Here is a 26,919-nt window from a genome sequence, read left to right on the forward strand (position 1 = left end):
TTTTTTATGAATTTCGAATAATAGTTGCACAAGTTTACTATTAGCACACTTAAAGCAGAAAAGAATTTCATCCTTCACTATGAACAATGAGGTCATTAAGTTTCACTTTAATTTAATTATTTTTAATGAAATTTGCAATTTCACCACAGTTTCCAATCTGCTATTAGAAAATGATTATGTATACAGTAAACAATAACAAAAAAGAAAACTCTTCTAGTCATAAATCAAAGCAAGTTTTTAAAAGACATTGCTCCTTAAAAATCTCTTGCATGGTGCGAGTCATCTATGCCGCTAATTTTTTATCTGACAGTTTGTATTCATTAAGAATAAGCTAAAGAATAAGGTCTTATTTATCAGAGGATGATAAATCTTTATCATCCTCTTTATCAGAGGATGATAAAGATTCTACTCCATATTAAACAGTCCTAATAACTTCAGCTGTTTGTTCGGAGTAAAATGATATATTACTGAAGTACTTTCAATAAGTGAAAAGTTTTCTTCACACCCAATGAAGATGAGTTGCTTAAGAAAATTTCCTGAGTCTTCTTTCTATTCTGCACCATGGTTGGAAGTAAACCTGGAACGGAGTTTATCGAGTTTATCTTCTGTTTCAGTTTTCTATTTCTAGAAGTAATGTACGCATTAGTACTCATTGAATATCGAAATGCAGAAAATAAGGGGAAAGAAAATGATAAACAGAAAGAAAGGTAAAAGAGTTGCCTATTATTATTTACAGGTTATGTTGTCTGTTTCGAAGGGTAAAGTTTTTGATTTTTTTTAAATTATTATTAAACACATATTCATATTGAACACCTATAATTTTGCCATTATGGAATTAAAGTCAAAACGAATTTAGTGCCTGTTCTGGGAAGGACAACTTCTTCTTCTTCCTCAGCTTATCCCACTTAAGTAGAGTCGCTGTTCTTAATGAGCCTCCTCCACATCCTCCTATCTTGGGCTGCAATCACATCTAAGTTCTTCATCCTCAGGTCTTCCTCGATCTCTTCTTTGGCCGCCCGCGCTTCCTCCTCCCCTGCTATCCATCTGCATGACTTTTTTTCCCACATACTCATCCTCCCTCCTCATCATCACATTACCAAACCATCTCAACAGTGCCACCTGTATCTTCGCTCCTAAGTTCGCAACTTCACCGTTCTCCTTACTCATTTCTCAGACGATCCTTTCTGGTCACACTGTACATCCGCCTAAGCATTCTCATCTCCGTTACCTCCATCCTGCTGATGTTATTTTTCCTCAGGGCCACAGTTTCCAAAGCATACGCCATAGCTGGTCTCAACACTATCCTGTAGATTTTTTCCTTTAGATTTACTGCACCCTATTATCACATAGCACTCCAGCCATCTCTCTCTCTCTCTCTCTCTCTCTCTCTCTCGCCAGTTCTTCCATCCAGTTTGTATCCTGCATCCCACTTCCTTCTCAGCCTCTCCATCCAGTATCTAAAGTCCCTAACTTTCCTGATGACATTTCCTTCCAGCTCCAAATCTGTCTCTTGGCTGCCATCCCCTTTGCAACACATGTACTCTGTCTTACTTCTGCTCATCTTCATACTCCTCTCGCTCTCTCTCTCTCTCTCTCCCAGTACTCTCCTCCATCTTTCCCATTTACCTACCACTTCTTGATTCTGCACACAGCACGATGTCATCCGCATACAACATTGTCCAAGGCACGTCTTCTCTCACCTTTTCCGTCACCACCTCCATCACAATATTAAACACGAACGGACTTAATGCTGACCCTTGATTGCAGCCAACTATCAAATGAAAACTATCTGTCTGTCCCAGGCAGGTCCGAACTCTTGTCTTCACATTTATGTATATCTCCTGCATCAACTAGACATATTTCTCTGGTATCGTCTTCTCCCTCAGACGCCTCCAAACTTCTTGCCTTGGCAAGAAGTTTGGAGGCGTCTGAGGTTCTCTAGATCAATAAACGATTCCATAACAATTCATCGAAAAACAGTGAATCGAAAGACAATTCATCGAATGAACAATTCATCGAACGACAATTCGTCGAAAATGCAATTCATCGAAAAAACAATTCACTGAAAATTTTAACTAAAATTTCATTAAATTGATCCAGCCAAAGCGGAATTGCTAATATCATTTCGAAGATGTTTATCCAAAATGTTATGATAAAAGTAATCCATTTAGAACAAAAACTGAACTGTGCAGACAGCAGGAAGCTGTCTGCATGGTTCAGTTTTTATAAAGGAATTAGCGGAATTAGTAGAAGTTGTAGGTGCTTCTTGTGCAGACAACTTCTACTAATTCCGCCAAGTCAGAGAGTTATTGTAATACATAATTTGGACACGTGATTTCTTTGTTGCCCCGAATATAGTTGAACTGAAAACTGGAACAGTTCCACATTTTCTGGTAAAAGTTTCAAATAGCGAATCTGAGTAAAATTCATCCCATACTTATTGAAGTCGCGCACTAGCGACAATAATAATAATGGAGCCTGCGTAGGCTGGGCTTTTCCTCTCGGAAACAGGCAAATCAGTCCCACGAACAGACATGAAACAGTTATCAGACAAGAAAGACAAATAAGAAACCATATTATTCTATAATTATTCCCTATTAAAGTAACATTGCTATCTCACTCTACACCAGTGGTTCTTAAAACCACGCTACCATCCTGGCCGGTAGCGTGGTTTTAAGAACCGTCCACATATCCATGGATGCGAAGTGCATATGAAAATTGTAATACCATTGATATCACATTGAAATTTATGATGAATTCGAAGCTTTTGAGAATGCGTATTTGATCTTTAATGGCCGGTAAGGTGGTTAACCGGTGTTCCTCGGAACACTTGTGTTCCGCGAACTGGTTACAAGTGTGTCATGTGAAAGATGTCACATGACACAATTCTGAGTGTAACTGGAAATCCATTTGGCACAGTTAATACATCAAGTTGTGAATTTTCGTTACAAGCAGAAGAGCAATTAGTTACCTTGTCAACGGATCGTACTCTAAAAATGAAATTCTCTGAAATAACTCTTGAAGAATTTTATATTTTTGTCCAAGCCGAATACCCAGCTCTTTCCACAAGAGCACTGAAAATTTTGTTACAGTTTTCAACATCATATTTGTGTGAGCTCTGTTTCTCAATATTAACCCATATAAAAACTAAAAAAGCATGAAAGACTTACTAATATAGACAAAGAGATGAGGGTAGCTATATTACATATATTGCTGAAATCTGCAAAAGCCGACGAGCTCAAGTATCGCATTAAAAGAAGTTCCATTTTTATAAAAGGCAAGTTTATGCATATGTTTATTGTTAGTTTTATGACCCTAATGCTTTTGGTGTTCCCCAAATTTTTCTTATATTCAAAAGTGTTCCGTGACTTTGAAAATGTTAAGAACCACTGCTCTACACGATCCGTTGTTCTAAATGGATAACATTTTCGAACAGTTCAAATTTTCGGTGAATTGTTTTTTCTATGAATTGCATTTTCATTGAATTGTCGTTTGATGAATTGTTCATTCGATTAATTCTATTTTTTTCCCTTTTCGATGAATCGTCTTTCGATTAACTGTTTTTCGATGAACTCTCCGGATACCTAATAAACACCAGATGTAGCTTCCGTTGTTTCTTTCGAAACTTTTCCATCATCTGCAGTAACCCAAAGATAGCATCCGTTGTCGATCGACCAGGCCGGTCCCAAGCCCAGATGAAGGTGAGGGTTGACGTCAGTAAGGGCATCCAGTCGTAAAACTTCACTGCCATCTCTAACGAGTTCTGGGAAAGACAACAACAACAAAAATGGTACTTGTGTTTTCGTTGACTACGGGATACAGCAGATTTGGCGAATGATGATGAATTAGTATTCTACTCTGACAACTGCTGTAGCCAGAAAATAACAGGCTCGTTAACCCACTGTTATGCACATCATACACTCTCACTAACGATTAAGGCAATGATCACAAAAAATAAAAAATAAATAAATAAATATTGAGTTACGCACTACAGTCGAAGTGACGGGAATAATGTGGCTTAATAATTAAAGAAATCGCTGAAATCAGGACGATTTACGTGTCATCGTAGTACATTTACGATTATTTTAGAACCGAATAGCAAGAGAAGACTTTATTTCGGTCTGGTAATTGGTAGTGAGCAGATGCAGAAAAGTACTGGCTAGGTGGACAAGTACGTTCTTCCAGCAGTTAGGAGGAGTTGGAGAAATGCTTGTTCTAATTATAAGCTAGATTAATCCTGGAGTTACTAACTTCACATTCAAAGTAACAAATCTTTATATCATTTTCACATACAAAAAGTTGCAGAACTTATAGAAAATTGATGCCGCGTGTGGACAACGCTGTGAAATTGTGGCAGTTTTAAAAATGTAATGAAATGCGTCAGAGTGAATCCACTTTTATGCAAAGTGATCCTGAGGCTGTGTTTAACTGTAATGAATCGCTGACTCAATAACAGAAATACTGAATATACACAAGTTAACCTATAAGTGAAGTGCTGGCCGTCCTATGATAAGTATCGGTTTAGATACTTAGAGGTAATTACTTGGTATATGCTTTATCTGCTATTCAATTTCCTCCCTCATCCCTTTAGTCAATTCCAGATGCATGTTAAGGACGGTTTCCTCCAGATGATTTAGTGATTTTCTCCTCGCAGACATAAAAACCGACCTCCAGTACTTTTGGTAGGAATTCCATCGCCATGCTACTGAACTGAACTTATGCCGCCTAGTGAAAAGCAGCTGATGATGATGATAATAAATCCAATATGACACATTAAAACCTTCATGCTATTTACGTCTATATGTTTACATTTCCCCCCCCCCCTTTTCTTAACAGGTATAAAGCCTCCTGGTGTCTGCAGCTGAGGACATTACTATGGAGAGCGTGCCTAAATACCTCAAGAGAACCGATGCTGTCGACCGTACGCGTGACTCAAACTGCAGTGAGTATTTATGGATCGACCCACAAAAATTATTCATTTTTTATATAAGCCACAAGAATATTTTTATTTTCATCCTTGCTGTGTTTTTTCTTCTTAGATTATATTATCCTGTTTCTTTTTTTTTTTTTTTCATTTCCCTCTACCCTTCTTTCCTAAATTCTAAAGTTGGCTTGATTGCTTTCATATAAACGATTTCGATGTTCTCAATTCACCAACTTCTTATCGCTAACACTGAGCAACAGGGTACAACAAAATCCATGAACTCAGTCATCACATTTTAAGGACAAAGTATTTAGTTGGCCAATCGCGTGTAAAAATATAACAAACGGTTACCATTAGTTATGCCATCCTTACGCGTTAGCCGAGATGATGGTGGTGTAGATGATACCATTTGTTTTTGAACGTAAAGAGAGAGAAAACAAAGCATAATATAGTGTCCAGATTAATCTATTCTTAATTAAAAAGGTATAAATTAATAAATTTCGTTATAGAAGGCTCCGCTCGTGTGTAACATATCTTGAAAGAAATCGTCTTCGTTCACATGAAAATTCAAGATTTTAAATTATACGACATAACTTGTGAACAAATTTTTTGCTCTGACAGCTTGTCAACAAATACATTTCTCTGATAGCTAACCGTCTCAAATCTAATTAACAGTCATAGCATGTATACAGAGACATATCATAGGAACCTGGATGAAGAGTATGATATTGCAAAGTGCAAAATTATGCTAATTTATAAAAGCTAAACAATGTGTAATTCTGTATGTTGAATTTTTTCTTGACAATTATTCATAAGACTATTACACTTTTTTATAAAATCTTTATCAAGTAGCTTTATTTTTATCCTCCTACATGTTTCGCCAATCTGTTTCTGTTTTTATACGACAGACAAGGATGACCTACTCACGGAATTAACCACAATATCCAGAGAACTTTCTTTAAATGGTTACCCTAAAAGACTCTATAACAAGATTCTATTTACTGATATACCACTTCGACAACGTGATGACGTCCAATACATCAGTACAATTACGATTCCTTTTGTCAACAACCTTTCCAAAAAATTAGCTAACCTTTTAAAACCACATAAGATCACAGTGGCATTCAAACCAATCAACACTATTCGGAAATTTTTAAGATCACCGAAAGACCCTCATCCATTCTACAAGTACTCTGGAGTATATAATATTCCTTGTTCATGTGGTATTAGTTACGTAAGTCAGACATCTAGAAGCTTCGAAACCAGAAAGAAAGAACACATAGGATATGTCAGAAATAACAGACAAGACATTTCAGGCCTTTCATGCCACTTTGCCTCTACTAACCATCACATTGAGTGGGATAAGAGCCTTATGCCATACATAGAAGATAACTACCATTCAAGAACCTTTAAAGAAGCAGCTACAGTCGTCCGTAAAACTGAAAACCTAAACAAGAATCAAGGTCTAATTTTACCAGAAATTTGGAAAACTTTTATCAGATCATTAAATATCAAAGAAATGAAGTTTCATAACAATTACGTCATGAGTCATTACGAATAAATCACGTTAACGAGACACGCACATTGTCACGCACGATACCAATTTTTTGTATGATTTAGAACCATCGGTTATAACCTTGTCTGTAACCTTCATTTTAGCTTACTGATTTGTATTCCCTGAGGATGCCAATAGAAACAGATTGGCGAAACATGTAGGAGGATAAAAATAAAGCTACGCGATAAAGATTTTTAAAAAAAAGTGTAATAGTCTAATGTGTAATTCTGTTTTGAAATTCGTCTACAGTTAATGTATTAGGCCAAAAATCCATGTTGGTCAATTAACCTGTCCTTTTTAATAATAATTACGAGAATACAGTTTAATTCCCTGCTTATCGTCTGCTGTTAGTGATGGTGTTTTCCAATTAGTCTGTACGTTTAGTGGGAAGGAAAAACGTCAGTTTCCAAGAGGAAAATCTCTTGGATGAAAAGCTTATAAAAGCTCTTTGAATTTTAAACGGCATAGAACCAAAGGGCACAGTCAATAGCACTATTGAAACACTTTTACAGAATTCCTTTTCATATTTTTTCATGGAAGTTAAAAGTGGATTTTGATGTTACAATAAAAACATGTTCGTATATTAAAATTTGATATATAAAAACTTCAAAACAGCTTTATCATAAAAATGTGTTTGTTAAAACTGTTTTCAACATAATGTATAAGAACGTTTATTTTGTTTCAACAGGCAGTCGCAATACTCATATCTGCAATATACTGGGGACAAGAGCTAAACCACGAAGCAGTTATGAATCTGAATGGCCTGCTTTTCCTTATTTTGACAAACATGACCTTTCAGAATATGTTTCCTGTAATAACTGTAAGTACAACTACAACTTTATATAACAACTGCGTTCTTTTATGCTTTTTATGCATACTTGACTTATCTATTTTTAATATATATATAGTTAACCAATGCCTATCTAAAATGATTTTTTAAACCATCTCATGAAGAATTTTTGCAAATTACAAGTTAATTCTTCTTTCAGACATTTTCTGCAGAACTTCCGATTTTTCTAAGAGAACATTTTAATGGCATGTACCGATCAGACACTTACTTCCTATCCAAATCAATAGCGGAGGTAAGCCATTTTAAAGTTTCTTATTTGTATTATACTAATGTAGTTCTGAAAGAATGAGAAAAATTCAGAACGCAATGTTGTAACTTTCAATGTAATTAGAAATAGTTCTTCACAGATCTGTTGATAGTATGAAGTCTGCTGATAGGATTTTCAATGCAATTCATTTAGCTTTAGCTATATAGCAACTGATAAGCACAGCAGCACTGGATATAGCTATGCATTTTAACTACTCCCAGGATGAAAGGAAGAGTCCCTCTTTGGCCCTCGGAAAAAGAACACATTATATTGTCTTATAATGACTATTCCTCACTTTATAACAGTTCTAAAGACTTCTCCATGAAGATACGACTCCATGAAGCCGATTTACTCCATTTTTCTATTTTTGCTTTTCTATTATATTTTTCTTATAGTTCTGCAATATGCTGTGGGCTCAATAATCATAGTCAATAATTTCTGGGTCTACTTCTGGATGTTTTTAATGGTATTATGTTGTTCATAGTTAAATTTCCTTTATATTTAATTATCTTTGAAACGGCGTTAAATTCTGGCCAATTTATGTTTCTCAATCACTTCATTTAGAATTCTCGCAATTTATTTATTATTAAAAGGCAAGCCTTATAAACTAATGTAAATTGGCAAGCTCCTCCAGATAAATGCTTTTACACACATCTCATACCCTACACGGGATTTCGTAAACATCTATTACTTTTATCAACTGATCTACAGATGCATGTAAATGTTCTTTCCTATTGGTAGTCCATGTCTCTAAGCCATACAGTACTGTTGAAATGATGACTGTATTGAATAGTTTGATTTTCAGCCTAACTTTCAATTTCTCGATATTCTATTTTATTACAGAAAAAGGTACATATACTCGTAAGGCTGCCAATCTGTGAATCATCATGAAGATCGCAAATTTTACTTTAGCTCTGTTTATAAATAATTAGCATACTTAACAAATTTACGTGTTGTCCATTAAGATGTATATTTACTAATTTTCTCTCTGTTTTCATAACTTTAGTCTTTTAAATATTGATCTTATAAAATTTCTGTCTTTTGTGGTTTAATCTTTCAATACGTTTTCTCTTCTCATCTGAATCTATTATGAGAACCAAATCGTCAAATTAAAATAAAAGTAAATGAAAGTGAATTTTTTAAAATTCATTTATGTTTACTTAGTTAATTAATATTCCTTTTTTCACTTTGATTTGGATTATAGATTCTGAATGTGTATATTAAAGAGAGAGAGAGAGAGAGAGAGAGAGAGAGAGAGAAGGATGGATAGCCTTACATCACTTCTTGTGAATCTATTTCTATTTCTCGATCTCGCTATTTAAAATTTCTGCTGCACTGTATTCTATAATATTCTAATATCTCTTCGTCTTTTTTTTTTTTTCATTTTTACAAAATCAGATGCCTGCTAAGAATTTATAAAACAGAGCAGTATCATATTCTGTTATATTTCCACTTCTGTTCAGCTATTTGCTTAAGGCTAAAGAATGGGATCAAGTGTTTTGACTTCTTTCTTAAGCCGGCTTCCTTATTTTTATTATTATACTGTGTTTTTCATATAAGTTGTTCATATAAGTTTTGAATCCTATTTTGATTTATATGAGGTTAGATTTACGAGATTAACCTCGTAAATATAAGGACAATAGAGTTATCGTTATATATTTATATCAGTATTATATTCCTAATCCTCAGTCGTCTGGAATTAGCAGTCCATTGACTAGTGCAGTTAATCCGTGCCTGGAATGTGTCACAGTAATCGAAAACTATTAATATGCAATACAAAATAGGATAATTGGTTTTAATATTTTCAATTAATTTCAATAACTAATTTAAATGTATTAAATGTACTAATTTAAATGCATTAGAAACCAATTTTTCGATATATATGATGACTGCAAAGGATGATGATAACATCATTATTAGTCAAACGTTTATTTGAAACAAAGGCATATTGCATAAAAGTATTGTGAAAAATTACATCATTTATTTTTGGATACTTCATTAGTGAAGTTTCAAATATGCTAGTATTTTTATGTAGCAGCTAATAATATTTTTCACATGGTTTCGGAGGATTTGCTTGATTCATACGACATCAGGATCACCATCCGTACTTCGCTGCATTAAAATTTCAAGCGTGCGAAAAATTTCGTTCAATTCTTTTAAAGTGAAATCCTTCAACAGTTCATTATCATTTAATTCACAACTATCCGATCGTTATGCATGCTGTTGACGATCTTTTTCCATTGGTTGGAAAATTAATCAAGTTAATTATTTCTGTAGAGATGCAGGGAAATTTGCAATGTCTTATTCATCTAAATCAAGCTCTCTCTCTTAGTATCAATTATTTCGTCACTAAAAATTATTTCACTAAAAAGGTGAAGTTTACAGTTGAGCAGAAAGCCACCAAACGTCATTAACAATAGACAACCACCTTTTGTCCATATTTATTGAGAGTAAGAATAGCAATGCAAAATAAAATACGCATAGAAATGATTGGCGACTATAGGCTAAAACACATTCTCATACTAGGAGTCTGAGCCACACTGATTTCCTGTGGTGCTTGAGCGTGCAACTGAAATGTTACTTATCTGAGTAGAAAACGCACTAAATCGAAAATCGTATTAATCGAAACCGCACTGACTGGGAGATTGTTATATGCTTGTATCTAAGATTTTTCTTAAATAAATGATTAAATAGTTAAGTTCTGCCTCTTTTCCCAGTTTCCATATTTCATTTTTTTTTTTTTTTAATCTGGGCCTGGAGAGTTATTATTACTTGAATCTCGTAGCGCTTTCTTACTAACTTCTAACATTTTTTTCCCCTCGCGAATTATTTCAAACAGCAGCTATTTGTTAAAAATGTCAACGGTCCCTTCATAAAATATGTTTAGAATGATTTTCCTAATATCTCTTCAAAATTTTCGTATTTGAGTTATCGGTTCTTTTCATTGGAATGTGTTTTTTTGAAGTAAATAATTACTGCACTCTGACATGGTTAATTTACTTAAGGAATAATATTTTTTTTGGCATTCCTTCCAAAGATTAATTATTTTCTGTTATCCATTCTTTATTTTCCTTTTAATATTATGCTTTTAATATTTAACATAATTTCGACTCAAAACTGTTTCAAGATTTTTTCCACGTATCATCTGGTTCTATTATTACTTTTAATTCTTCAGAAGTTTGTTGTACACTTTTTTGTTTTGTTTTATAGGTAAGAATTCTTTATTTCTTTTAAACATCATTTTAGATATTTCTAAAGTGATTTCTTTAAATTTTATTTTAATGTTTCCTATTAATACTTCATGATTCATATTATTTTTAACCACCAGACGATGTGGTACTCGTCTAGTGTACCACATCGTCTGGTGGTACACTAGACGAGTACCACATCGTCTATTATTTAGATCGTTGTCTGTGGTATATATATATTATTCTTGCAAAAATGAATGCATCATTCTCCACTTTCATTTAGGTTATCTATTACCATATTTTCCTATTACCTACTTTGAATTTTCTGTCAGTCTTAACTTTAGCGTGAAATCTCTATTATAAATAGCACAGTTATTTTTTTTTTATTTGTTTATTTCCTCTCGTAATGCTTCCCAGAATCTTTCCCTTTCTGCTTTGTCATGGCCTGAAGTTGACGCATAAATTAAAAATATATTTAGGTCATGGACATGGATTTCTATTATCTTAAAGTCAGTATCCTTGATGATATTGATTTACATCCTGTTATTTAATCTGAACACCTTCCTCTACCTACCCTGGGGAGTGTGACAGAATAGAATATTTTTGCATTTTCTATAATATCGAATGTAAGGAAAAATTGTGTAATAAAATAAATGAGACTTACTAACCTCGCATGTCATCTCATCTGTATCAGTTTCTTATTTCACTAACTCAGAGTTATAAACGATGCCTTTCAGCTAGAAAGACTTGGGTTCGAATCCGGTCTAGGATGCGAAGAATCTTTATACGTTTTATGAGTTAGCTAGTCTCATACGGAGGTAGATGAATTTTCCTCCTGGAAACTCGTTTTTTTTTTCATTCCATAAAGCGGGAAAACCGTCATAAGAACGCACACAATATACGGACATAATACGCAGGCTTCACATACTTAGTTATTTTAGCCTTAAATCCAAAATAATCAACCAATCAACCAGTATTCCTTGATTTTATTATACAAGTGATGTTTCCTGGCTTATATAGTGTTCTTATGTCTTAATCTTATCGTTTTTTTTTTAAGATCTTCGAATGGATACGTTTAGATTCATCGTAAGTAGGAAACATTTTCTCATCTGTAAATCAATTCACAATTGATGGAAACTTTAAAGCTAGACGGCGTTAATGGCTAGTTACTCCTCTCACACATCAAGTTGAGAACTTCTTCGTTATTGTTCATAATTTAAAATAAGTAAGGAATTATTTTGAATTGAAGGTGTGGAAAAGCACAGTTTTTTTTTGTTGTTTATTTAAACATCGTGATGACAAATTAAATAAAATCTGTCCACACCTTCTGTAGTAATCATAAATTCGTGATCAATGATACCTGGCATTTTTTCAATCAAATGGCAGCAAAGTAGTCTTTGTTATTTACAAGATATTTAGACAAATTTACAAAAAAAAAAAAAAAAAATCATGTGATTACTCACTCCTCAAAAACATTTTGCCTGCTATGAATTGCATTATTAAGAAAATTCATTAGTAGTGTGCTAGGGTTTCTAAATTCCTAACAACTTTTAATCTTCAGAAATTAAAAACTGGAAATCCATTTCCTAAAAATTCCGGAAAATTTTATTTTATTCATTTAATGTTCGAAGTTTCTCTTAAATAAGAATCAACTTTTGTGTATATTCATGAAACACTATAATAATATATTACACATCTAATGATATAGGGAATAATAAAATTGAATTAGTAATGTATTACAACCAATGTATTACATATATATATTGGTTGAAAAACACGGAGCTTGAAGCTAATAAAAGAAAATTCTAAATAATTAATAATACTGGAAGCAAAACGAAATAAATAATTTGGTTTCAATCATTAGTCCATCCATCTATAGAAGTACTAATTTTTTAAATTTTTTTTCATATTAAGGATAACAATTTTTCAGCACAGACTTGCTGTATTTCTTCATAATAATTATACATTAATGTTAATGATAGATTTTCTGGTGACTGCAAGCTCTTTTAGAAAAGCTTTCTCAATTACAGTCGCTCTTTACAGTAGAATTAAATCTACTGTTGCAAGGTAAGCAACTGATTCATCTACTTCCAACATATGCTGCTTGCAAATTGAACTCTGTATTTCATTATTATTATTATTATTATTATTATTATTATTATTATTATTATTATTATTATTATTAAAGTGGACAATGTTTGCGCATCGTCTTCACTGCTTTCCCGTCTTTTCATGCCATGAATATGTTTGAGATGACAATGAAGTTCACTTGTTGATGCTTTACATTGCAATATTTTGGAACGTATTCGACAACAAGCACTTTGGTTTTTTAATTTTTTTTTTAAATATTGCTAACATTCTTCGTATGTTTTACTCATTGTTAGGGGTAACAATAAATGAAGTAAATGAAAATAGTTTTTACTCAAAAATAATTATTAATAATTAAATAATATTTGTAATTATTTTACTAACCTCGATTTCATCCATCCTATAGTGTCTCCTCCTAGTCGAGGTGAAGGTAATGCGCGTCCCATGAACTAGAGAGCTATGTCCCCGGTAACAACTACTTTAGGAGAAGTCACTACTGGACAAAGGGTAGGGACCAGACTGAGGAGGCACTATGCATTAAGGGAAGAGCCACTACCCATACCGGTTTCCCTGTATTAAGTGCGGAGTTACTTCTCCAAAAACTCGTGGAATTCCCCCCAGATCACCCAATAATGAGTGACCCAAAGTATCATTTAACTCAGCGGTTGTTCCCCCTCAGTAACAGGCTCACCCTTTCAGCATCGGCTCTACCCAGTGGCAGGCACACCCCACCGAGCACAACCACTCATATCTCATCTGAGGGGCAACAGCAACAGCCGAGCCTCAGATAACTTCATGGGCTACAGCATTGCCATCCATTACCCCTCTACCTGGGTAACAGCAACAGCCGAGCCTCAGTTAGAATTTCATTGGCTACAACATTGCCATCCATCCATCACCCAAGCTTCCAACCGGTTTCCCGTATTAAGTGCGGGGGTACCTCTTCAAAAACTCGTGAGATCCCCGAGATTACCCATCAATAAGTGACCCAAAGGATCAAAAACTCAGCTTTGTTCTCCTCAGTAACAGGCTCACCCTGTCACTGAGAAATCTCAGTGCGTGCCTCTACCCAGTGGCAGGCTCACCCCACCACCCAGCAGAACAGCTCATATTTCATCTGAGGGGTAACAGCAACAGCCGTGCCTCGGCTGTTGCTGTTACCCAGGTAGAGGGGCAATGGATGGCAATGCTGTAGCCCATAAAGTTAACTGAAGCACGGCTGTTGCTGTTACTCCTCAGATGAAATATGAGCAGTTCCGCTCGGTGACCTGAATGGACATAAATTGGGCCTAAGTGAGAAGAGCATTCTGTTGGCTCATGCTGATGACACTCTTATCTTTGGCGACTCTGAATATTATCAAGAAAAAAGAAAAGAAAAACCCTATTTAAGATATCTACGATATACATTAATCTACAGTTGTGAAACATGGTCAACAGCCAAGGCAGATTAAAAAAAAAATAGCTTATCACATTTGAAAGAAAATTCTGAGACATTCGAGATTTTTTCTAATAATATTATCCGATATGAAAATCCCCGTTCTCTTTGCAAAAGAAATAAAATTATTAAGGTTCCTCGAATTCACCGTAATTTTATTTATTTTCTGGCATACACTAGAATTTTCAGATTGGACAATGCTATTAAAAAATCTCGAATTTCTCGAGAAACATTTTTGCTATTCCCAGCAATGGAATTTTAAAATTACGAATTTCCCCGGGAATTATTGGGAATAAACCCTAATTCTGTCATTGCTTTAGCCTAACAGCAGTTTGTTCTAAAGTCAGCGTTCTAATTTTAAAGACTGGTTTCAACATGTAATATTTATGCTTGTATTCAAAGGCGAATATTCTGCATGTAGCATGCCAGAGAATGTCATCGTTGTTATGAAAATGCGTTTCGCGAAACAATGTCCATGACTTAACGTGTGGTAAACAAAAACACCGTTTACCACACGTTTTATTATTTATTTTTTATTTTGTTTACACTAAACTTTATAACACTAAACATCTTGCCAAACTTGTCGCTCTGATCTTAAACATTATTATTAGCACGTACTTTCCACATATCACAAGGCGTTATGTTACCCTTATTGCTTGTTACATCCTTCATGACACGAGAACTAGAATCCAACTTTTGTACTAAATCGTCCTTGATCTCATTTCCACCAGTGTGTCTATGGCATATATACAATACAGATATTGCTTGCAAAATTGTATTGAAATCGTATCACTAGACAAATCCTTAATTGAACCGAACATAAATTATACTGAATGACATTCAAGTCTCTATATCCCATAATGTACAGCACTTCAGTTATCTCCACGTATCTAGAACCATTCGTCGTTCGCCGAATGTTTCTGGTTGATCAATCCCTCCGGAACACTCAGGTCGAGCATCCATCATATAAATGAATTTTTGAATAGACTCTAAGGCGCATAAGTGAGTGAACTGATGCCTTGCATTCTAAAATAAAAATCCTAATAACTCATCCAACATTTTTGACATCCAGTTCATCCATGTCTAAGTTACATTATAGATGTACGCTCTCTCATTAAAGAAACTGAGAGGATTTGATTTTTACTATTTTCTCCAAGAGAGAGAGAGACCGTATTGTTACAGACCGTAAGTGCATCAGTAATGTCATCGTAAAAAATGAATGTCTATGAAAAAAAGAATCTTGTAAAATGATACTGACAAGAGTGGAAATTCTGAACAATGAAATGTCAATCTTAAATATATCAAATTAAAACTACATAAATAAATAAAGTATAAACTCTACAATTAGCAAATTTTATTTTACAGATGCCTGTATTTATAATAGTTCCGGTCATCTTTATAAGTATAATATACTGGTCGGTGGGTAAGTTTTATTTTACCTAAAATTTAAGAGTTAATAATTTGTGAATTATAAATTAATTATGCTTACAATTGTTCCATAAATTTGATTTCAATATCATAGCCCAAATGATACGACCTACGCTTTGAAAAAGAACTTGTCGTATTGGTGCGACACAGGGACCTTTCTTTGGACTAAGAGAAACGGATACAGATGGAACAGATGGATTGGTTCTTGTTACGTTTTTATTAGTGTCTAAAATGTTGTAAATATAAGTTTTTAAACTGAGAAAAACATAAAAGAATTATGTTGCAAGGCAACTGAACATTGCCATCACATGGGTCAGCGCCTATTCCCCCAACGAAACAATTCTTCGAATGCTTCTATCCTTTCCTTTTTTCACAGTTCATTATTGATAAAGCATGAAAGTTTATGAAACCAGCAACTGCGATGTCCTCTCACGGGCTGCCGATCTCAGCTCCAATTAGGTCTGAATGCTTGACTGACAACTGACATTTTAAAAAGAAATACAAATTTTAACTAAATTAATTTAATTATACCTCATTTAACTGGTTTATTTTTCAAGGAAAAAAAAAAGATCAAAAGGGGCAAAAACAGCTGTACTGACTCTATTATTATCTTGCATAGGGATCCCAGACGTCCCGTAAAATACGGGATCGTCCCGTTTTTTGGCTAATGCGTCCCGTTGTTCTGAGAAAACTCTTCGGAACAGCTTTTGGTCCTGTATTTTAGAGTTCAAGACTGAATAACAAAATCGATGAGTTACAATTTCTATTCTGTTACAAACATCACTCCTGTAATGCTTGTAATGGAGAGCGATGTTTGTAATAGAATAGAATAGTTGTTATTTTCTCAAGGTGAGTGATGGCAACACTGCAACAATGATATGTTCGTTATAACAGTGCGCATGTGCATTGACATTTTGGCGTGTGCCGTGATATTGGCTGAGTTTTAAATAGCACAGAACAATCCGCTTGACCCGTGCCATTTTAGAAGTTAGAATCATTTTGTAAGACTGGCATATATGATGGATGGGCATACTAAACTTTCACCCTCAGTCATAAGTGTCCCGTATTTTTTTCCAGTATATCTTTGATCCCTAATCTGGCACCATACTTTTTCGAAACTCTTGTGTCGAATAAGAATTCAATATATCATTGATCTGATAGTCTAAAGCTTTCTTGTTAAGCAAATATCACCCCCCTCCTTCTGTTTTCCCTATTCATTCTCTTCTGCAAACGTTATCATTAACGTGTGCACTTCAGTATCGTGAATGGCATCGTTAAGCCAAGTCTTAGCAATTTCTCAAGACATGCGCTTCAAAAAACTTTCGACTCGATTTAAATTACATGAACTTATTCTTCAAGCATCTTTCATTAGTTTATAGGAACTTGATATCAGTGGAAGTATACTTTAATGTCGACTTTCCTATACAATTAATAATAGAAGGCGTGTTCACTGATCTTCACTGTAACAGCTAGTCAATCACCATTGAAAAACCACTTTCAAAAATGATGCGGTATTTCTTTGTCCATGAAAGACATCACGAAGTTCTTTAAATATATCAGTCAAATTAATGATCGGCACTCGTAAACTTTTTTTTCACGAGCAATAATAATTATTATAGTTGCTTTACTTCTTTAAGGATGAATTTTATGAAAACGCTATATGACTTTCCTGTAGTAATACAGAGGAAGCGAAATACTATCTAATGTTTCTTGTCTCACTAAATTTCAAATAACAGCACTTATATATATACGAGGGGAGCGTAGACAAAAATGATATTAAAGCAATTATATATATATATTATGTTGAGGTTGAACCCATACCAGAGAGGTTGGTTAATTAACCTAAAGTACGTGTATAAGTAGTGAGTTTGGAAAGGAGAAACTTGTTTACTTTGCATTTTATATATATATATATATATATATATATATATATATATTAAAGATACCAATCTATTTAAACCTGGTTTAATCCATTTCCCAAGTACCAAGAGGTTGGTTAATCAACCTAAAGTTTTAATCAGCCTAAAAAAATGAGTTTGGAAAAAAGAAACTTGTTTGCATTTTATTTAAAAGCCTTTCTTTTGAACTTATGAAATTATCGGTAAAATAAGAATCTGAAATTTTAGATCTGGAAACTCATGATAGGTTAAGCTTACATCATCTTAATAAAGCTCTTTTAGAGAGAGAGAGAGAGAGAGAGAGAGAGAATATAATTGTACAGTATAGTGCATTTATGTTTTTATTAAGTTGTATTAGAAAAATAACTACAAGAAATAATTTTAATATTGTAAAATAAATGAAATTTTCTAAGTTAATTTTTAACCTTTCTCGTTGATCTTTAAAGAATTAATCGACAAACTGGAATTCAAACTGCCTCACTGTCAGCTTTAGCTGTTCTGTTAATCGCGGTTCTACTGCTTTTAGTATGAAATTCAATTTTTTCTCAAATTAAGATATTAGGCCATACTTCAATTGCAGAAATGTGAGAAAAAGTTGATACCTCGCACGTAAATATATATGGCACGAAAAAGTTTTATTATCAAATTTTATTATTAATTTCATTAATAATAAAATCTGAATTTTATATCTATAATATTTCAGAAATTTGAAAGAGCGTAAAAACAACAAATTTCTTTTCTTTTCTTCCTTCAAGAATTTTTATTTAACAGTTTTTATACAAAAACATTTTAAAATCCTTCTATTTCATCATTTTTTAAAAATATCTTAATAGGGCTTCAGAGAGATCCTTTACTGTTCTTGACGTGCGTCCTAATTGCTGTTCTTGTGGCCAATACGGCTTGTTCATTCGGTATGTTCATTTTTTAATCAACTATTTACTTATTTCATTGTTAGTAGATTTAATAGTCTCCCCCTTTCATATACAGAGTAAGATTTTGTATTATGCTGATAACAAAAATTTCATAAAAAAAGATATAGTGACACAGTAATCATAATAGTAAGCAGAATACACAATACGTAGCCCGATTATAATAGCGAGTAATGGCTTTGGCTCTCGGAACTTACTCAACTCCTCCGTGCATGGACTTCGTGGGATACTGAAATTGTTTCAAAGGGATGCAAGCCGTGAAAACCTGATAGCTTCCAACATGATCACAACTGATGGCGGTACACCAGAAACAACCCTTTTACCTCATTTTGCTGGTACTCAACTAGGGTGAATCCAGTGGCAGAGAAATCAACTAGTGTAGGTGGTACATTCACATTTATGCTCTTGAAGCAACTCACGAACTATATGCGTCTTCTGACGTGCCACATTATCCCACTGGAACTGTTACTAGAAGAATAAATCGAACAAGAAGCAATGTACCAAGTCGGCAGTAATAATAATTCAAGTCAGAAAGCAATTACTAAACATTCCTTCCATTACCACATTGTGTCTATTGTGTTGCTCCCTAGCTATGACAGATACATTAATTCATACTGCTGTTCATCATTCTCACATGTTTTACCACATAAATATATATATATATATTTATGTGGTAAAACATTATGGCAACCCAGCTTACACATTTGACCGGAAGCAGGTGATGGCGGTATCCTAGTATGGGGAATGTTCGTATGGATACCATTGAGTGCTCTCATCCCCACTGAACAAACTTCGACTACTAATTCTTACCTGCAGATTGTTTCGGATTTATTGCCCTAATGTGACCCGATCGATCTGGACTCTTCCAGTATGACAACACCAGTGTCCCAAGGCTCGCATTGAGCAAACATATTTCGAATGTATATCCAAACATTCTGTTTACTCTCCTGGGCTGCCGAATTCTCCTGATTTGAATCTCATCGAACATTGATGGGATCGTGTGGAACGTAGCATATGCCGGTCTAGTACGCTAGTACCGCCTTCAGACTCTGACATTTGGGACGTTATTCTTTCTAGTTGGTCCAGAATATCTCAAGACACTTTCTGTAGTTTAGTGCAGTCGATATTCTTGCAGAAAACTCACATCATTGATCATGGCGTGGTTCGACAGTGATGGTCATTTAATTTGATTACCAGTCAATGAAAATTAATTGACTGTACCTATATTGTGCATATAAGAACACCATATTGTTTTCTAATCCTGCCTTTCAAAGCAAAAATGAAGAAACCCGGAAACGACCAAGAGATGTTTACTCTCTGCCTCTTTGTGACACAAAGAAAACAGGCAAAGAACTTCAGCTAGCAGTCATTAAATCTTAGTTGGAAACAATACCGACCAAGTTGGCAGAGTTTACTCCACCTATCCAAAAAATAGGTCATAGGTTCGAATAACACTATAGACGTTTATGAAAACGTCATAATTTGGATTAATTTAATCAGCCTTTTGTGGGACCACCATGTTCGCATATTGAAGTGGCATGAAAAAGTTCAATTTTGGCCTATAGAGAAGGGTTTCCGGCTTCTGTGAAAATATATGAAAAGGAAAAAATTGAAACAAAAACAACCTTAAGCCACAAACGGTCACGTACTCTAAGTTTACAATCTTTCTTTAATAGGAATCACAATATATACAGTAAATACAATGATTATAGCAACTTGAATGCTTCAAAATTTAGTAAAGAATTCAATTTTGTCATGTTTTGTAGGTTACATATTATCCTGTGCAACTAGCAATCCTGCCATTGCAATGTCTATGACAACTCCATTTTTGGTTCCTCTTATGTTGTTTGGAGGATTACTTCTCAATAATGGGTAAGCTTCTACTTTAATTATTTCGTAATACAACATTTTTATGTCTAGATAAGAATTTCATATTTCAGTTATCACTTTATAATCCTAAAATTCTTCCATAACAACATAATTACTATGGTCTTGGAGTGGTTTTCGCATGAAGACTCCACTAATATAATATGTCAAAGTTTCAATATACTCATTGTTTCAGAAATATAAATAAAATTCGACATCGGTGAGCTTGGTGTTCACAGTTTCGGAGGAACAATGTTCTTTACAACATTACGATCGAGTAATACGTATGATGTGTACCGAATCTTGGACAGTGCTCGAACTGCTTTGAGTGAAGCATAGGAGCTTGCGCTCTACTGAGTTTTGAAATGAATAATAATTATCATAAAATACTAAAAAGAGAAAACGCAAATAGTAAAAGATCATATAGTACTTTGGACTACTCCAGTTACAGGAAAAAATATGCTACTGAGCAATATACAAATTTTGAAGCTGTAAATTAGATTACAGGTTCATTCCATAATTAACAATTATGGAGCGATTAAGCATCACCAATTCTTATGTTACTGAAAAATAGGAAAAGAATTGTAACAAAAACCTTAAGCCACAAACGGTACTCACGTATTCTAAGTTTATGCTGAAGAAGTGGACGTCCGTAGTGACTCTCGAGATACGATCAGGTAAGTCTAAAATGCTGACAGGCACTGACACTACTTTAGACTGTTAGTGAATTCATCTCGCTCTCAATCCTTAGAGAATCTGCGTTTCGAGACGAGCAGCTTCAAGCTGTCCAATCAGTAATTCCAGGATATGCAAAGATGAACAACCACAAAGGAGTTTCATTCCCTGAGCCTTTGTTGACGACAACGAATTCATAGAATGGTATAGATCAAAGCGCACAGAACCAAGACCAACGGAAAACAGTCTTATGGATAGATGGATTATGCTACACGTTCTTCCAGTTCACAAAAAAATATTTACCGATAATTCTTCACCATAAAATCCATCGCGTACATATTGTAATGATACACATATATGAAAAATGAATGCAAAACAAGACATGTTTTAGAAAATATAGCTTCTTTCTGAATTTTGTATTATTCATTTAATTAGATTTTATTTAACTTTTTCTATAATATATTTATTATGTATAAAGTGAAATTGATATTTTGTATTTTACTGATTGTTGAGTTCCTTAATTTCTGTTTATAATGTTGATTTTTTTTCTTATTTGCAAACTATAGACTCTATCGATGGGATATTAATGTTTTACCAAACTGTGATAGTGGTTAAGGAATAACAGCACCAGAAAAGTTTTTTCTTATAATTCTGTAACTTTTCAGTATTTTTATTTCTACGCACTTAGATACTTATGTAGATGTGATATATATATATATATATATATATATATATATATATATACATATAATGTACACACACACACACACACATACATGTGTGTGTGTACATACATACACACAAAATTAAACACATACACACGCACACACATACATGTGTGTGTGTACATACATACACACAAAATTAAACACATACACACACACATACATGTGTGTGTGTGTGTGTGTACATACATGTGTGTGTGTGTGTACATACATACACACAAAATTAAACACATACACACACATACATGTGTGTGTGTGTGTACATACATACACACAAAATTAAACACATACACACACACACATACATGTGTGTGTGTGTTTAATTTTTTTAAACTGAACTAATTCAGAAGATGGAGTACTTTCAGTTAATAGGATAACAGTGTATTTGTAACTGAGTCAACTTTTATCAGCATAATAAAGAGAATTTTTGAAGACTATTATCGTTTTTCGGGGACAGTATAGGACTAAATTTATTTTTCATAAAATACTAGTACTGGGAAATAAGGTCAAGATTACTGTTTCACAGAAGCGTAGTGACGCTATGGCCAATGTGGCCCCGCCATAGCGCTAATTTTACATAGGCACAAAAATTAAGATTTAAAATTTTTTTTTTTTTTAGAACGGCGCAATTTTCTTTCCTGGCCATAGGCGCCAAAATTCCTCACGACATCACTGCTGTTTCAGTTGCAGATGGCAATTTTGCCTTAAACTGATTTACACTATGAAAGTATTTGTGTATATTCACCATTACTTTCTTTAATAAAATTACAAAGTGATGGACATATAGTCTTACACTATCCCTGTAAAATAATAATAACCCTCAAAATCTCTTTACTATATAGGAAAAGCAATTCCAAAATATACGGTATTCTATAATTTGAAGCACTTCATCTTCTGAATAAGTTTCATTTAGTTTTCACAAGAAAATTTTCTGGGATTTAGTATATTACTGGTAACATTGAGAAACTGCTCCTAGTTTTCGCCTCTTCCATCAACAAACGAGCAACAGATTTCTTACTTTTTTTTTGCCCGAAAAACCGTCCCTTAAAGCAGCAATAGCAGAATCTGGACACTGAATACAAGTTAAAATCTATCTAATAAAATTATTCCTCTTTAGTTATCGCAGTTCTTATGGTTTCCTTTATTAAAGATGGGAATTGTTTGCATGATTTCAGTCATTGCGTATATTTAGTGTTATATGTTAGATTTATTTATGTAAGAAATAAATAGGTTAAATTTATTTACCGCAAATATTTTAAGTTCTGTTGGGAATTTCTCTCCTCCTGGTGATTTTCTGTTTTTCGTTTCTTTTAATATTTTATTTAATTCTTTTTGATATAATCTTATTTGGGAAAGTATTCTTGATTCTTCTTCTCTCCCATAGTCCTAAATGGACTGTTGGGTCATTCATGACTGGTAGATGATGTTCTTTGTTATCCTCCTCCTATCATCTCGGTCTCTTGTTCTTGATGTCAGTTGAGAAAGGGAGAAATTTGTCCATTTTTTGATGTTGTCAGTCCATTTTAATCGAGGTCAGCCCATAACCTTTGATCCGGAACGATTCCTTCTAGTGTTTGCTTTGGAATGCCATTAGCCTTCTCCACATGTCCAAACCATTTCATGTCTTCTTCTGATGACTTTCAGAATATTTTCCTTTTTCTCCCTCTATTAAATTAAAGTTTCCGAACATTTTCATTGGTTTCATGAGCAGTATAGGGAATTCTCAAGGATCTTCTGTAAGTTTTCATTTCAAAAGACAGGAGTTTCCTCTCATCTTCCTTCAAAGTCCAGGCCTCACAACCATACAGGTGGATAAAATTCACCAAAGCGTCAATTAGTCTTAGTCTGGTTGTGATTGCTATTCTGTTATCTCTCCACAATGGTTTTAACTTTTGTAGGGGCCACAGTTGCCTTAGCAATTCGGTATTTAATGTCGGTTTTGGAGCGACCATCTTGACTCAGCATGCTTCCTAGAGAAGTTCCTAGATGCATTCTCAATTTGTTTATTGTCGATTTGTATCTTCAATCTTTAAGGGTTCAATGTCGAATTTTGAGGTTATCATTGTTTTTGTTTTTTGCAGGTTTATGTATAATCCATATTTTTTTAATGTTCGAAAAATGCGGCTGTTATCTCTTGTAATTCTTCTTTACTTTCTGCCAGACGATCGATATCATCTGCAAAACGTAAGTTGTTTATTCTTAGTCCGCCAACTACTATTCCAGTGTCATATTCATGAAGAGCTTCATCTATGACATATTCCAGAAAACAATTAAAAAGAAGAGGAGACAAGATGCATTCCAGTCTTACCTCCGTTCTGCCCGGAACAGTTCACTGTTGTAATTTTTAATTTCAATTCTCATATCAGATGAGGAGTAAAGAGATTTGATAATCCTAATGATTTTATTGTCTATACCATAATATTCTAAAATTATCCATAATGCCTAATGCCATATCGAGTCAAAAGCTTTTTGAAGGTCTAAAAAGGTTGTGACAAATTATTTTATTTCTATGTATTTCTCACCTAGTATGTGTATTGTAAAAATATGGTCGATTGTACTTCTGGAAACCTGCTTGTTCATCTGATAGCCTGCTTTCTATTTTCTTTTCGATTCTTGACAATAATATTTTTAACAGGATTTTGTTTGGATGGCTAATAAGGCTTATTGTTCTATAGTTGCTACATTTATTGCTGCTTCCCTTTTTAGGAATAGGTACAGGGACAGAATTCCGCCAATTAGAAGGCCAAGTCACTGTGTTCCATACATCCTGAAATAAATTTAGCTTAAATATAAGGCTTTCTAAAAAATTCAGATCGCTTATTTCCAGATTTTAACAATAATCTATTCATGCTTGGTAGTCTACCTCACCAATATCTATTGTTCCTTTTTTTAGAGATTATCGGTTGTGGTTTATATATTTCTTTTTCTAATTTACTAATATAATTCTTCTAACTTTTTCCATTGAACTCTTCTTGTCTGTTTTTGCTGGTTTTTTTCTTTTATATTCTATTTCGTCTTACAGTTATCTTAAAGCCATTTAATGTAAGCATTTTTTTTAAATCTTCGATTATATTCTTGATTTCATTACTCCACATTCGGAGTCCGTGTTTTCATTTTTCTGCTGCTTTGTAACTAGTGTCAAATTTTTCCATTCTTCTATCTCTCAACTCCATTCTGTTTAAGTATTTATGTTTTGATATGAATTTTTTTTCTGTTCCTATTAATAGGTTTATGTGCGTGATGATTATCGTGTTATTTTATTTTATTTACTCATTGTACAGTAATATTTTCTGTCTAAATGATCTGAATCAGTACTGCCTATGTAAACACTTACACCATTTATTAATTTTGATACTTTATTATTAGCTACCAAATAGTCAATTACTGATTTTTGATCCTTAGCTGCCCAGAAAAATCTATGAGCATCCTTATGTCCAAAAAACTATTCATTATTTTTAAATTGTTCAAATGCAGTCTATTAATCTTTTCCATTTTCATTTACTCCACAATTTCCCATCATAGATGGCACTAATTCTTGCATTAAAATCATCTATTATTATTTTAAAATCATTTGGGTGAATTTTATCTAATATATCACATAATTTAAAAAATTCTTTACTTTCTTCATCTACTACTGGAGTATATGTTAGATGGCCTATTTTTGATTTTATTGTTTCTAATAATCTTTTACTCCAATAGTTATATCTGTATCTTTGTATATTTCCGATCTATCTTTAACAGCATCGTAATCTTGTTCTGGCTCTCATTTCTCTTCAAAATCCAACATTATCTGTATATATTATTCCAATGCTCTCTTCCCTGCTAAATTTCTTTTTTGTTTCCGTTATTTTGCAAAATCAACTCTTGCCTTCTGCATCCAGTTCTTCTCTATGCTATACTCTGAACAATCAAAGTGTCAATTCTGATTTTACCACTTATCTGTTTTCGGTGACCATTATCCAGTCCTGGGTCTCTGTTCGATGAAATTTCTTTGGAGACTTTCAAGTAGCATAATTTCCCTCAAGTTAGTCACTAAACAAAGTGAGGTAGGTATGGTAGTGAGTTCTCACTTTGGTCTCCAGACTTACATTAGGAATGGCATTTCCTCCAGTCCACATGTTATGATTATGCTATAATCATGTGATTATGTGTTGAGTAATCCTAACCCATTATAGCAGCCCTGCTCATTTATTAAATTTCTGAAACCTTATGCACATTTGACGAAAAATACCTACTGCAAACTATGAAGGGCAGCAACAATACTCTTTGTTAGAATTAGCTACTCGTTTAAAACTCATGGTAGGCGTTTAATGGAAAACAACTATTGTTTCATCGCAGCAAGCTGCGAATGTGAGAGAAATCTTTTAGAATCTATAACTAAAAACCAACCTAATTTAAATAAATATGGTTGTGAGAAACCCAAAGATACAGGAAACTAATTCTTAGGCATCCCATATATATTATATTATAACCAAGGATTCCTACTAGTTTAAGTTCCACTTTAGTGTTACTCTTGTATTTATTTATTACAAAAAACATATCTGTAACAGAAACGAAATATTGGAAGCAGTAAATTTATGCTTTTCATTCCATTAAACGTCTATTGTTGCAAAAGATCTTCCTCTGTTCGTTCTTTTTTGACTTATTTCCATGCATATGGAATCGGCGTATCTTCCACTGAATGTAAGTCTTCAACTCCTTTGCTTTCGAGTTCCATATATCAAGACAAACACTGACCAGCACTTCTGCTATTATCTTGACATGCTTAATGTCAGTCTTTCTGTAAATAATAATAAAGATTCACCATGTGTACATAGATGCCGAAACTCAAATGTTATAACCCTTCGACCACAAAGTGATGCGAAATTTATCTAGGATTGGAAATTATATAAATGAGCCGCATTTATTTAATGCTTATTGCGCAATTTAAGCATTTCATGGGAATAATTCATAACACTTTTCTAACAAATACATGCAGATACTCTGTATGTGCCGAAGTGAAAGTTTATCTTAATAACCATTTCCTCTCCTTGTGCCATATTTAACACATTATGATCACAAAGTCCTATGGAAGTACACTTCTTGAAAAGACATCAACGGACGCCCCATAG

General features: G+C 33.8%; 1 protein-coding gene and 1 long non-coding RNA gene across 2 annotated transcripts in view; one reads left to right on the top strand and one right to left on the bottom strand.

Moving 5' to 3' along the window:
* Positions 1 to 26,919, bottom strand: part of LOC150108689 (uncharacterized) — a 134,540-nt gene that overhangs the window by 81,355 nt on the left and 26,266 nt on the right. The window lies entirely within an intron of this gene.
* Positions 1 to 26,919, top strand: part of LOC150108690 (protein white-like) — a 72,526-nt gene that overhangs the window by 36,921 nt on the left and 8,686 nt on the right. Inside the window, exons 10-15 of the mRNA XM_090415362.1 lie at positions 4,837 to 4,942; positions 7,168 to 7,299; positions 7,469 to 7,561; positions 15,653 to 15,710; positions 18,447 to 18,524; positions 20,309 to 20,414. Coding sequence (XP_090271488.1) covers positions 4,837 to 4,942; positions 7,168 to 7,299; positions 7,469 to 7,561; positions 15,653 to 15,710; positions 18,447 to 18,524; positions 20,309 to 20,414 — 573 coding nt within the window. The remainder of the gene's footprint in view (positions 1 to 4,836; positions 4,943 to 7,167; positions 7,300 to 7,468; positions 7,562 to 15,652; positions 15,711 to 18,446; positions 18,525 to 20,308; positions 20,415 to 26,919) is intronic.

This window comes from Typopeltis vanoorti, chromosome 3, assembly GCF_054136105.1.
Source record: "Typopeltis vanoorti isolate ZY-2024b chromosome 3, IOZ_Tvanoo_1.0, whole genome shotgun sequence".
Taxonomy (NCBI): Eukaryota; Metazoa; Arthropoda; class Arachnida; order Uropygi; family Thelyphonidae; genus Typopeltis; species Typopeltis vanoorti.